Source organism: Idiotropiscis lumnitzeri, chromosome 15, assembly GCF_059441095.1.
Source record: "Idiotropiscis lumnitzeri isolate Australia: NSW breed Sydney's pygmy pipehorse chromosome 15, RoL_Ilum_1.0, whole genome shotgun sequence".
NCBI lineage: Eukaryota > Metazoa > Chordata > Actinopteri > Syngnathiformes > Syngnathidae > Idiotropiscis > Idiotropiscis lumnitzeri.
In genome coordinates, this window is record NC_142405.1 from 6,551,592 (window position 1) to 6,566,145 (window position 14,554).

Below are 14,554 nucleotides of genomic sequence, written 5' to 3' on the forward strand. Positions count from 1 at the left end.
CGTCTGTATTGTTTTCTCTGCATCCCATTCAGATTTTGAAGTCGAGGGTTTGGACTATCTTCTTGAGGCAAGCAAGCAGATTCTACTGGAGGCCATAGAGAAACAGTCCCACATTGATCTTCCCAGAACGCTCGATCCCAACAGAAAGTACAGCTGGAGGCAGAGGAAGGAGGAGCCGGTAGGAAAATAAATATGGCCATTCCACAAAGGAAAATGTGGAAAGAACGGCTTTAACATTTTTCTCTTTTCCCCACAGCTTTATAGTAAAATGTCCATGGACGTGTTGGACGCGGTGGAGGTGGAATACCGCATTCGCTTGGCTGAGCTACAGAAAACGTACAAGGAAAAACAGAGAGAGATGAGCAAGCTGCAGAGACGCCGAGACAAGCAGTAAGTGCACGCCACGCCACGCCACGCCACGCCACGCCACGCACACTGACTCTGCCACATCTCCCCGCCCGTACTCGCTTAACTCTTCCTGCCATGTCAGTGAACGGCAGCAGCAGCAGCAGGAGGACGATCGGCGCACTCTAACTAGGCGGGGGAGAGGTCGACCCAGGAAGAGAAAACACTTGGCCACACCTCTCAAAATGGACAGCAGGCCTGCAAAGTGAGTGTGTCCTGCTACGTAATAAATCGAAAACTCACAAGCTGGCACATTTGACCCATTTTAGAGTTTTAAGTGCGAATCTTCTCATGTTTTAGGGCGGGTAGGTCAATGCAATACTCTGAGGATTCTGAAACTGGGGAAGGACATCGAAAAAGGTTTCTGCTGTCCAGAGAAGATGAGGAAACAGAGATGGCAGCTTTAGGGGTGAAGATAAAAAAGAAGAAAAAGAGCAAGTCCTGGAAAGGCCAGGACGCATCCGGCAGTCACATTCCCGAGGTAACCCGCTCGCAAATGTTTTTTTTCTATTCCCAAGAGGCCTCTTCCATTCGACTCTCATCAATGATGCGTCCGCGCCATTGACAGGGGCTGAAGGTGAAACGTGGCCCCGTGAGCGAGCAGGAGCAGCTCGCCTCCGACCTGGACAGAGCGCTTTCGCTCTCGCGGCTCGACTCCATGGGCGCGTCTCGCAAACTAGCTTCCGGCTCTAAAGGCGAGCGGCCCCGGGGCAAGTCCGCCGACAGCCAGCCCAAGGAGCGAAACATCCACTCGTCGTCTAAGGGCAAACAAAAGGTGGCTGCTAAGGCTTCGGAGGCCATCCGGAAGGTGAAAGGTCAGAGGAAGGGTGCTTTTTTCTCCCCGATGAGATCAGAGCTCAGCAGCTGCTCTAACAGTGAGTACCTACTTTAAAAACAAATGTGTGCGTATATATAATGTTTAAGCGTTTGAGTTATGACCTTAGTACAGGGATGAGCCACAATTTTTCATCAGTGCTACTGGCGGGGCCGCGTAGGACCACGTACTTCCAAACCAGATGTATGACATAAATGCTCTTTTAAATCTGGACAAAATACGTGCTCATGCCCAAAATACATTTATTTATCATTCTAATGCAAAGGGTCCACTTGCATAAAGATGAGCATTCAATGATGGCACAAAACTGTCGAACAGTAAACCAAACGTAATAGTACAAGTGCTAATTTTGTTTGTCTGTTGTTTTTGCACAAAAATCAACTCGCTCAAAATTATATATTATTGAAGTATTATGTTTGTCCTGCATAGCTGCAAAAAATATGTAAGGCCTTCACACTGGTATAGGACAGTTGAGACTCAGTGTTAGCACAACTAAGCCATATTCGCCATCTAGTGGTAAATGGTGAGATTACAATTTAAAACTACAGAGTTCATCAAATTCCTAGTTTGGCACTCACAGATTTGCGTATGCACAAGCACATTAATTTACATATTTGGGATTTTTCCGGGTTATCCGGATTCTCTCCCGTTCTTCTTGGAAAACGTAGCATGAATGTGCATCAGTGTTTTTTGAAGCATTTTTAGTGTTCAAATCATTATTATTATTTATTTTTTTTTTTTAGAATTTTCAATGATTTTTATTTATTTATTTTTGTAAATTTTATTAATCATGACGCAGCCGGCAGTTACCAATCCCTGGCTCAGTCATAGAACGGATTAAGCTTATCACTCAAGTTCATCAATTGCCTTCTGCTACCTTGCGGTATCGATTTTAATTCAATTAATTGTTCATGCCCTACTTGTCGCACAGCACCACTCAATTTATTTGCTTGACGAACAATTGACCACTCTGTCCTTGTACCAGACTCTGATTCTGAGGGTCACAATTCTGCAAGAGGGGGCTGGCCCTCTCTATCAGGGGCACGGTCCCACGGCAACCTGACCCGGAAGAGACACGCTCCACCGTCGCCAACCAGCGTGCTGTGCAGTGCTAAGTCGCAAAAGAAGAAGAAAAAGAAGAAACACAAGCACTTATCCCTGCTGCTTGAGGAAGCGGGCCTGAGCTCCTCCGACGACTCGTTCGATCAAGGTTACTGACCCCGTCTTAGAACCTCGCAATGTTAAGTCAGACCATACCTTGTCTGTGGAGTCTTCTCACAGCTTTGCTAAGGCAGCTTTTTTTCCCCCAGACTGTGCTTTAGCTTGACCATCCCTACCTCTCTCTTGCTGCTGGTTTCTCTGCAAAGTTGCCTTTATTATTTTTTCTTTTTTGTTGTTTTTTTTTTTTTTTTTTTTTGTCCAAGAGTTTACATATTTCTATGGTGTTTTTATTGCCTGGATTGAAAAGCATTTTGTAGAATTTGTACATTGAATTGAAATATTGTGTGAATTGTGAGATTTGTTTTTATAAAGTTGTATTGCAGTTTGGTACCTCTAAAAGCTTTATTAAAGGTTTGGACTTGATTAGTACGGAAAGCGAAACGCTGTGTTCCTTGTGTCGGCTTCATCAGTCTTGTAAGTCTGTCTTTGTCATTCTGTCCAACTGCACCTTCACGTCCTCCCAGAGCCTTCTATTTGTCCAATATCCCTCAGCTTGGCCCAGGAAAGGTTGGAAAGACTTCTTGGTTTCAGGTTGCACAGAGATGTTTATTAGTTGAGCTTTTTTTTCCTCAAATCTATTGTGGGAGCTTTATGTGTTATTTTGATCCAGACGATGCCGCCAATTGACGTTTGGGATATTTGGACAAAAGAGCTCCTTGTCTGTCTACTAAAACCTTCCAGTAACACCCCCCCCCCCCACACCCCTCCGGCCCCTCCCATTTACTTTTACTTTTGCTGTCAACCTCCTTGCTCTGTCCGCCACTTGGGGCAACCCCCCCCCCCCCTCCCTCCCCCTCCACAAATTGTCTTACTCGTGATGCTTTGAGTGTCCCTCTGCCTGTTCCACGCGCTTGTGCTGCTGCTACTACGACATTACAGAAGTTTGGCAAGGACTCGCTCAGCCTTAAGCCTGAACGCTTCCTCGCCTCGGCTAGTCTACGCTGTGGCCTAAGCGTAGCTTAAGCTAAACTGCGCTAAGGTGTGGCTGCGCTAAGGCTAGGCTGCACTCTCGCCGCCGTGCTGCCCCCGCCCTGCCCTGCCTGAGGCCACACCCCCTGTCACCTGCTCTGTAAGTAGGACATGCCCCTCTATTTTCTCCACCGCTAACACGGACAGTGCTGTATGGAATGACGTTGGAGCATTTATTCCATATCCTTGATAACCAATTTAAGGTCTGTACTTGTGTGTGCCGTCCTCTGTAGTAGGACAGAGCTACATGATACTTAGGAGGCCCCAAAAAAATAAAAAATAAGCCTTGTTGGGTTTCTAGTGCAGCCCAGTAGTTTACTAGTGAGGGTTGATTGCATTCTAATATACCAGGCGTGGGCAAAATACGGCCTGGGGGCCCACATGCGGCCCGTTAGATGTTTTAATCCGGCCTGCCAAACTTGAAAAAAATTAAATGAATAAACCTTGTTAATGTTTTATTTTCTAAATACTGTGGTTGTTCAAAGACATAAATATTGTTGTAATGCTTTTCTTCACTGACATTTAAAATTAAATGTTTTTACCAAAACACTCCCATCCATCCGCTCCTGGTCCGGCCCCTCTGTCAAATTTCAGAAGCCATTGTGGCCCACCAATCAAAAAGTTTGCCCACCCCTGTGATAGATATGCAAATGAAGTAATTCAATTGTTTTACTAGTGTGCTGAATTGTCTTACTAGCGAGGACAAAGAGTGTACTAGTACCTGAGCTTTAAGAGTATCAAGGATAAAGAATGAACACTCACACGGCCTTCCATAAAGCTGAAATTAAAATCCATTCAATATCAACTTTCATCTTATTTAAATTTTTTTCCTGACAAATTCAAGCTGTTTTTTTTTTCTTGAGAGCCATGGTGACACCTTTAATTCAATTTTTCTCTACTGACTTATCAAAAGCTAGATTTGTGATCTGTGATGAAGGCTGTTACCATGGTTACTCAAACTTTGGACTAAAGGGAAAGCAAAGGGGCCTTACAGGGCTGTCCTCTCAGTGCCTGCCTTGTCCTCTCTGTTGTCTGCCTGCGATTGTTAACACAGTGTGGATTCACAGTACCTCTCCTGCGCCGCATCTGCTTCTTCGATTTATGAAAGTTGGAAAATTAATTTAAAAATTTGCAGCCAAAGCACGATGTTTTTCCAAATATGACAATGTTCAGTTTCTACTGACACCGTCAGGCGTGATAATTTATCAATATGATAAGAGTCGGATCTGAATTATGATGCATTTAAGATGCACAAGTCGTCCAATCTACAACCACCGTAAACTTCAATAAAAAAAAAATAAAAAAAACTGTGTACTGTGCATCCACTTTCGCGTTAACACTCTGAGGAGACTTTCCTCCTGCTCATCTGTTGGCCCTAGCTACTTACTACCAGCAAGTGCAACACACCGCTAACCAGCAATACGCTTCAATGTGTGTGTGTGTGTGTGAATGTGTGTGTGCATTTTGTGTGCTTGCTGCAATGTCTTGTCACTGCTGAGGGAACTTGCTGTTTTTATATTCCCTTAAGGGGCTTTAAATAATGGATAGTAATGTATAGGTCAGAGGTCACGTGGACTTTTTCCTTTGTGAGTGTGGATGTGCAGTACTGGTATGGACTGTGAGGTCGAGTGTGCAGCAGTATTTTTGATGACACAGAACACAGGCTTTTGGATGGTGTCGCTCTCGTTGCACTGGGTGGCTCCCGTCCGCCAACATGTTTGCGTGACTGAGTGTGTGTGTATTAATTCAATCCAGGCTGCTGTGTCGTTCCAAATTGTGATTTTGCGAAACGAGTCATATCGAAGAGAAGTCTCTGTGAGCGTGTAGTGAGCTAAATTTTTTTTTTTCCCCCAAAGCAGAATCTTCCGAGGATGACTACGATGACGACTATAACGAAGATTCCGATTCGGAAGACGACGGCTGCGAGGAGAGCGGCCTGGGTCTGTTGGCCAGGTTTGCAGCGAGCGCTCTCCCTGTCAGTTCCGCCCCTTTGAGTCTTCTCCCTGATGGCAAACATCACAGCCGGCCAAGCATTCTGGGTAATAACGCAACACACAAAAGCAGTCTACTCGTCTGTGTGTGAACGAAAGGTTAACAGATGTGATGATTTTTCTGATTGTGCTTTTTGTGGTTGAGCAGGTTTATTAGCCTGAGTGCTTTTTTTTTTCCAGCACTGTGGTTTGGCAGTGTTGTTAAATATTCATTCATTTCCAATTGTCACATTGTGGCGCAAGCAATGTTTCTGTGTTAAATTATGCATTTGTTTGGATGTAATCAATAGTGCTGTTCTTGTAATTTATTGATTGATGAGAATCCAACACGTTTACGTGGCTTCATACGGAACGACCACAGCAATGAAATTCTATACAGGGGCTGTTTAAAAAATTCAAAGATTGTAATGGTCGTTTGCATCAAAGAAAGAGCTCAATATAACGCTTCTCTCGTGTAAATAATGTCACCAAAATATTAGAAGCTGATCTCAGTATGACGGCAACCGAACGAATGCAGTCAAAACATATGATTTTTATTTTTATTCATTTTTTTTTTTAGATAACTGTGGTTTTACCCCTTCCGCATGCTTTAAACTTATTAAAACACTCTCAAAATTTTCAAAGTTTTCCAGAGTGCTTGTTCTCTTTCACAGTTCTCCGAAGAGTTCAAGTGTGCTTGCTTCAAGCAGTTTATTTGTCACTCCCAGTTAGTTGACTGTAAAACTGGCACATATATTATTTTTTTAAGCAAAATGTTAAAACAAACCATGACATTTCTTTTAAGGAAAGTCTACTTGCATAATGCTCACATACAATGCAAAATGCCATAGACGGGCTAAGTAGCTTTTAGTGCTGCTTGGTAAGCTGCGGCGCAATTTACATGAAGGCTCTTCAGTCTAAATTACTAGGCTTGCCTGTTCATTTATTCTTGGAAAATCTATAAAAAAAAAAGATGGCTGAAAAATCTGTGAGGTAGTGGGGACATAAAAGATTAATCGCGATATTGCGGAGGATCACTCTGTGTGCATTTGTGTGGACATAATCTTCATTTGAATCCTCAAGTTGACGACTGTCCTGCTACCATCAGGTTCATCAGAGTGCGAGTGGTCCGACTCTGGTTCCGACCTGCGCTTGAGGAAGTTCCCCTCTCTGCTACACGGCAAACGCTCCGCGCCAGAACTCCCTCTGTTGCCCCCGGCGACCCGCCGCATTGAGCAGAGCAGCCCGAGCAAGCGCGACGAAACGCCCGTCAAACGCAAGCCTCTGTCTATCAAACAGCGGCGACCCTCGCCTCGGCCTCAGCGGCGCTTCAGCTTCGATATGGCGGCCGCTTCCGGCTTGGGAGGCTTCAGCGAGGACGAAGGCTGGAACCGGCGACGGAGCGAGAGGATCTTCCTCCACGACGCCAACCAAACGTCCTCCTTGTCCGCCACCAGTCAGAGCTCCTCCTCCAGCTCAGCCCCGCCGCTCACCCCGAAGCCCGTCTCCAGACCCAAACAGCCTCCTTCCAACAGAGAGGGCAAAGATACCGTGAAAGTATGTCAATTATTCATTTCGTGGTTACTCAGCAACTGGGGGGGGGGGGGGGGGGGGGCGACTCTTTTCCTGTTCCATTATACACTTGCTTCTCTTCAAAATCCTCTCCCAGACGCTTTTTTTTTTTTTTTTGTCTAGTGTATGTCTCACAGTTCCAGCAGGGTTTCCCAGCCACTTCAATCACTGTAGCACCCCCCCCCCGCTGTCTTAAATGTCGCTGACAAAAAAAGGACAACTGCAGGCTTCTCCCGCCCTCAGTGCATATGTGAGTGTGAGTCCTTGTCGTCCGTCTAACCATTTGTGCTCTGACATGTGTTCAACAGAAAAAGAAGACCAAGGACTCCTCCTCGCTGCCCGTGAGCCCGTCCTCTCTGGGAAGTCCAATACGGGACGGCGCCACAGCTCTGAGCCTCAGCCCGGTGCGGAAGAGCCAATCAAAAGCAAAGAGCAAGGCTCGTGAGGTCAGTGTGATGACTGATGAGCTGAGAAGTCATTAGCAGCATAAAATAATTGCTTATTATCCTGGCAAGGTCAAAACGAGAATGCCGGAGTTAGGCAGTTTGACATAAATGTGTTCAAACACATTTTTGTTTCTAGAATGCTTCATCAAGTGTGAGTCCGTTAAGTGCTTGCCTCATAAAGTTAGCCTCATGTATGGATTTTATTGTGACACAAAATACTTTTTCTGCCACTACTACAACTGTAAGTAACTTAGCCTTGATGCTGTAATATTATTTTTTAAGACAGGCCAAAGAATGTATGCTTGTGAGTATTGTTGTATTGTCTGTCTACATGTGCTACTCCACCGTTTTTGCTCAAGTTTGATCGCTTGCTCGTTTGTTTTAGTTTAGTTTAGTTGAGCATTGTACATTCCAGATAATGCATTTACATACAATATTCAGTACATACGATTAAGATCCCAAAAGTCATCTGCTCAATCTTACGAGCCAAAACACAAAGACATTTTAACCGTGAGAAACTCTGGAGCTATATATTTTGCTTTAGCGTATTTATTATTATTATGGTTTTATTATTTATTGTTATTATTACTATTAAGAATTATTAATCATACATATATATTTATTAATAGTAGTAGTCACATACTGTAGAGACACTGACTTGGCCCAATATAATGGCATCCAAAATGTACCGCTACAAATATTACATAAAAAAAATCAAAAATAAATAAATTTAAAAAAATCAAAAATAAATAAATGAAAAAAAATATATAAATAAATAAATAAAAATAATAATATATATATATCAATCATCATATTATGGCTGTGGTTCACAGTTGTACAGTTTGCATCATACATATACTTATAATATATTGACCCTCTCATGTTGCCAAATGTGACGAGCAAACCGTCTCTCAGAATGATGCAGTGCCGTTTTGCAATCACTCCAAACTACGCCCACGATCATAAACAGTGTCAATCAAAATTTGCACCCCCCCCCCCAATAAAGCTCTTAGTCTAATTACATTACGCAAGTGGCTGCTGTATGTACCCAGCTGGTGTAAATAACTTCAAAGGCAATACAAAAAGCCTTTTCACCAAGACAAAATGTGCTTTTCTAAAGATGAATCAAGGAATATGATCTGTAAGTAGAAAAATATGGGCCTTGCGTGTCATTTAGCAGTCCAGGGGAGCAGTGAGCCGGTTGATGGAGAGCATGGCTGCTGATGAGGACTTTGAGCCCAATCAGGACAGCAGCTTCAGCGAAGACGAGCTCATCCCGCCGCGCAGCAACAGTGTGCCTGAGAGGTCCTCAACACCTGGTCAGCGTTTTTTTTTTTTTTTTTTTTTTTTAGCATCTCGACCGTCACTCTTGATAAGAACGTGCACGAACGTGTGTATTCATGTCCTGTATTTTTCGTTTCTTGCGTTCAGCTCCAGTGCAGTGTGTGTTGGACAAGGACTCTTTGGCGGATGGACTCCGGGTTTTGATCCCTATGGACGACCAGCTTCTCTACGCAGGGCACGTGAACACCGTGCATTCACCTGACATGTGAGTAGATACGATCATCTTCACATATATATCTCATCAATACAGTGCTAATATTAGCTGCTCTTTGCAGAGGATCAAGAATAAGACTGATTACACGATACTGTCTGTCGACATGTGTTGCTGCAATATTTGTGTTTCATGAATTAAAGAGTTACAGCAACACAACATTGATGTTATTTAGCTTTAGCATTAACATAGCTGACTGCACTATTTGCCAAAGTGCTAATAATCATGAAATGAGTGCGCTTCGGCCATACGGAGCTCACGTCTCAAGTCCTTGCATGTAACTTGAAATTCTCCCAAGTCAAGTCACTCATTTTTCACGGCGCCTGTGTTTGTCTTTTCTCTACATTTTGGGCTTGCAATGTCTTTGTGTATACAATAATAATATATTACATTTTTAGTAACATTTTACCTCACTTAATTCATTTACTGCCATTGACGGATAAAGACGTCAAAGATCCATTTTTTTTTTACTTGGCTGGTAGTGAATGAGTTAATTAATTGTTAACTCAAATGTAGTAACTGTTATGCTAAAATCTAAAAACATACCTATTGATGAGATTTTTTTGAAAACCTGTTAATTGAATTTCGCGACATGTTCAGCATAGACGATTTATGCAAAAAAAAGGCAATGCTTGATTTTAGTCTTATCCATTTTTTTATGCTTTCCTCTTTGACGCAGCAGTTATGCCCAACTGTTAAGAGTTCTGAGATTAGTCCGTCCTAGAGAAAGCCTTTTCGATTCCATGTGCCAAAGTGCCTCGGGATGCAGTGTAATTGCATACTTAACATCTTAATCACCGGAAGCAAATCAATAAGAGCATTTGACAAACTCTCAAATGAAAAAACAAACAAAAAAAACAACAGCTCTAGCTGTAAATCCAATGTGGCTGAGTTAAAAGAAAACTCGACTTAATCCCCTTGAAGGCAGGATTAATATTTACGGGGGAATGTAAATGTGAGCTGTGCAACGATAGAAACAAACTACTGTGCATCCATAATAATGTCGTCGGTGTTAAGGTGTGGGTGTAAAATCGAGGTACGGTGCAAAAAATAGCCTCAGCCGGCTGCACTTTATTAAACTCGCTTCGAAATGATGCAATGTTGCGTCGAGGACAGAAATCACAGAAAGGAAAGTAAATGTGGCGCTGCAATTTTGTCTGCTGCGCATTGAGCTTCTTGTAATTGTTTGCCGCAGATACAGTGTGGTGGTGGAGGGCGAGAGAGGCAACCGGCCGCACATCTACTGCTTGGAACAACTGCTGCAGGAGGCTGTGAGTAAACTGGATGTCACTCGCATGAGAGCGGCGGGGTTAAATGCGCCGCATCGCTCTCGCTCGGATTTCGAGTGACACATGAGAGGGCAGCCGCTCGGAGCTGAAAGTGAAACATGAAACATGCATGAAACAAAGTAGGTCATACGTCATGTGACGGCCACATGCGCTAAACCTCCCCAGTGCTCTCGCCCTCTCCCCTGCGTGGCGTATTCAAGTGTGTCTCTGTAGTCTTGATGAAATAAATAAACGACGCTGAGGCGATGCTGGTACGATACACTTTGCGTACGCTGGCGTGGCTCGTGTTGTGCTGACATTTAAAGTCCTTTATTCTTGTCTTATGTTCAGATCATTGATGTGAAGCCTCCTTCGGTGCGCTATCTCCCCGAGGGCACCCGCATCGCTGCCTACTGGAGTCAGCAGTACCGCTGCCTTTATCCTGGCACGGTTGTCAACGGTATATGAGCACGCACACACACACGCACAGTGCTTGGATGGGCATGAGTCATCGTCAATTTACAATTCAACTGGCAGCACAGGCAGACAAATATCTAATATCAACTCGGCTATTTCAGTACAGTAGCAACACAGCCTACCTGATCTTAGTCGCGTGAAAGTGTAAATAATACATGCAGTACACACCTGCTGGTCCCAGCTGACTGTCAGAGAGGTAGTTCATTTACAATGCGTTTATTATTCTCGCTGTGGTCTGCAGTTCATTCTATTATTAGACAGTGTATGTCGTGTAGAAGCTTAAAAATGTGTTGAACATGGACTGGGTGAGCTTAAGAATGCTTTACACTTTGACTACTTTAGTCAAGTTGCTTAAAGGGGAAGTCAAACCCCTCAAAAATATTTGCAATAAACTGTTCGATGCGCCTCCTCTAGTCTCAACATGGCATTCTGGTCAATATCGCGTTTGTGGAATATGAGTTAAGCCGCAAAATCCATCCGTTTTTAAGACTCAGGGGGCGGCCATTTTGTCACCTAGACTCAAAATGACGTCACAGTTGCTCTGTGCTTAATTCATTCACTACCAGCTGAGTAAAAAAAAAAAAAGGCATTTTGGACGTCTTTAACCGTCAATGGCAGTAAATTAGATAAGTAACAACCAATCATAACTCACTTGTTTGCTGAGGCTCAGCCATGAGCAACTATGATGTCATTTTTAAATCATTGACTTCCCCTTTAAGATGAGACAGTTGCTTCAAAGATTTACCTTTGTTACGCTTTATTTTTCACTCTTTAAAATAGCTTCCAGGTGTCTCGTCTGAGCAACATTTCTATTAAATGCTTTTGTCAAAATACCCTGAAGGATCCGGAATGATTGACATAAATATAGAGGGAATTTCTTGGCTTGCCGCAATGCTCTCTTGCAGTGAGCCAGCCCTCATCCTTCCTCACACACTGATGAGCCAATCGGGGAATCTGGCTTTTGTCGCCATTTCCTTTTTGGTGTGTGCGCTTGCGCCTGGATGTTTGCTTATGCTGGACCGCAGAGTGTGGAAAACACGCAAGCGCCCAAAGACAATCAAAGTATTTTTGTGTGGCGCATGGACAAACATTGACAAAATATCTCCGTGTTGAGGAGACTTTATAGAGACGTCGTGCATTTAAGCTCATCTCTACTAACAATGCAATTACTTTTCGGCATTGGAATGAAAGTGTTCAAAATGTTTTTTTTGTGCTCTTGATTTTCGTCGGGCCTAACTGGCTGGGAAACTGTTTTATTTGGGGTGGTTATTAAGGCATGCTGTTTTATAAGGTGGTGGCAAAAAGTGCATAATGGGTTGCTCGCAGAGATAAGAAAATAATGACTTTGTTTTCATTTCACACTTGAAAGACCCAACTATTTGTACTCAAATGGAAAGTCAATTGACATATTTCCGCTTGAAGATCTTGTTCAAATCACTCTGTCGTTGGCTCTCACTAGGAAAAATCAACTTTACAGCAGGTCTATACCACTTTAGAATTTAACTTAAAGGGGAAGTCGACCCCGAAAAAAAACAACCAATCACGGCTCAGCTTCAGGTTGTCACCTGAGCCCTGAGCATTTGTGATGTCATTTTCAGTCGACAGAAGTAACAAAATGGCCGCCCCCTTTGCTTCTTAACTCATATTCTACAAAAATAATATTAATGAGAATGTATTGTTTAATTAGTGAGGGCTCATACAACATATAATTGGAAATATTTTTTGGGGGGGTTGACGTCCCCTTTATATATTTTAGACCACATTATAACTGTCTCTAGACCTGGTCTTCATTTGTTTTATATTCAGTTGTTCAAACCTGGTTTGGTTTTTAAAAATGGCCCAGGTTAGTTCACAAATCTAAATATTAGCAAGCAATTATCACCATATAAGGTCAATCGAGACAGTTTCTAAAATGTCAATCGACTACTTTTTCGCAATTTTCTGTTTCCCTCCCAAACAGGAATTCCCGACATCGACGAGAGCGACGATCTCATCACTGTGGAGTTTGACGATGGCGACACAGGACGCATCCCCCTCTCTCACATCCGACTTCTACCGCCAGACTACAAGATCCACTGTGAGCACATAACGCACATTAGCACCGATCGCGCACGATTTTTCCCTTTTCTTTTCTTTTTTAATTTTTTTACTTTCCTTCCGTATGTCGACACAGAACAGTGAGCTAAAAAAAAACAAAATCAGATGACAAAGAGTACAACTGTTTTCACAGTCGTCCTTGGGGGTTTCGCTTGACCTCTGTGGCAGTAAAACACAAAGTTGGTTTAGTATTCAGCGTGGGGGCCTTAGGTCACGCCTGTTTTTATTCGCAAGGCTGTGTGGGTGTCACAAAAATATCTGTACACACACACACACTATGTTGAAGGTCACAGTGAACTGACTTCATCAAACTTTTTATTAGAATTAGAATTTCTAACCTTTTTGGAACTTAGTTTTGTTTGTTGTGTTTTGTGGTGTGAATATACAAAGCACTCAGCGTACACACACACACACACTTCCTCCATTTTACCGTTGTTCTCAAAATAACTTCCGTCAAGTATTTGATTGGCTGAACTGATTTTCGGGTTAGCGGGTTACAGCACCACCTGTTGCTTTGACTTACTTTTTTTTTTTTACTTTTTCAAATGAATGTATGTGTGTTCAAGCTTAAATCTTAAGTAAAAATATTCAGGCGTCATGTGTATATTTTTTCTGACTTAAAGATACATTGAAGAGAGAGAAATCAGGATGAGGCATGAAAGAGATGCTCGTCTTTTTTTTTTTTTTTTGCCTAACTGTTGATGAGCCCCTTCAGTAAGGCAATTTACATCTCTCGCTTTCCGACGCCTGGTTTGAACCCATTTTGCAAGGGAGTATATGACAAAAATAACCGATAAGAGAGTTTACCCTCTGGGGATTAGTGCTTATGATAAAAAAAAAAAAACATCTAAAATTTGCCAATTTAAAAGACAACTTTATAGAGGAGGAATAGAACGAGAAGCATTTCCAGCAGCAACTTAGTCTGCCGGCAGCTTGAATAAATATCTTGCATTTTTGCAGCTAAGGGACTTCTGGCATGCTCTATTTTGTTACCTTGTGAGGGAATAAACTGTCATGAGTATCATAGAGTGCTAATTGGTCCCTGCTTTTCTGTTAACAGTCAATGTCGGCTTCTAATAATTAATATTTTACACATTCCCGCGTCATTTACAGTGTCCAAAATATGATTAACATTCTGATTCTGATTTTGGTGACTTTGATCATGATATACAATATTCATTCAGTTTCATCTGCAGTGTTGATGATGCTCAGTATGAGAAGCAGTATAATGTGTGGCACCTCACATGACACATGAGCCCTAAAGCCCGTGTGTGTCCCGTGAGCAGGCGCCGAACCTTCCCCTGCACTCCTGGTGGCCAGTTGCTCTCGCAGGAGGGTGCGCAAATGCAGCAAGGAGGGCAAAGAGGCCAAGACTGATGAAACTGCTCCAAAGGTCAAGGGGAAACCTGGTCGCAAGCCAAAACCCAAACCAGGTGAGCTGACGTCACACCGAAATGGTGGGCGACTACGAATGCAAAATCATGAATTTGCAACCTGTGAGTAAAATTCAACTGTATTGGCTTTTACATGGGTTTGAAAAAAAAATGAAAAATGCAAATCCTTAAAGGAAGATAAGTTGGTATTTGCCTCCGGAAGTCAAATATGGAGAGCATCTTAAAATAAGTGTCACTTGGGGTGAGAACTCCTGCCATCACGTCTGTATTTATTTGCCTTTTCTGCCCCCCAAGTAATCAATTCCTCGCGACCCGTAAAGAATCTTTCATCTCACATGAAACTAA

At 42.9% G+C, this 14,554-nt stretch overlaps 1 protein-coding gene across 2 annotated transcripts in view; it reads left to right on the plus strand.

Moving 5' to 3' along the window:
• Positions 1-14,554, plus strand: part of tnrc18 (trinucleotide repeat containing 18) — a 45,756-nt gene that overhangs the window by 24,362 nt on the left and 6,840 nt on the right. The window contains exons 12-26 of one of the 2 annotated variants that reach the window (XM_088316967.1): positions 33-178; positions 257-390; positions 491-610; positions 706-886; positions 974-1,280; positions 2,226-2,450; positions 5,290-5,469; positions 6,509-6,957; positions 7,281-7,418; positions 8,596-8,737; positions 8,850-8,967; positions 10,169-10,244; positions 10,593-10,701; positions 12,679-12,795; positions 14,102-14,248. In XM_088316967.1, the coding sequence (XP_088173093.1) occupies positions 33-178; positions 257-390; positions 491-610; positions 706-886; positions 974-1,280; positions 2,226-2,450; positions 5,290-5,469; positions 6,509-6,957; positions 7,281-7,418; positions 8,596-8,737; positions 8,850-8,967; positions 10,169-10,244; positions 10,593-10,701; positions 12,679-12,795; positions 14,102-14,248 (2,589 nt within the window). The remainder of the gene's footprint in view (positions 1-32; positions 179-256; positions 391-490; positions 611-705; positions 887-973; positions 1,281-2,225; positions 2,451-5,289; positions 5,470-6,508; positions 6,958-7,280; positions 7,419-8,595; positions 8,738-8,849; positions 8,968-10,168; positions 10,245-10,592; positions 10,702-12,678; positions 12,796-14,101; positions 14,249-14,554) is intronic. The other variant, XM_088316969.1, reaches the window with a different exon arrangement.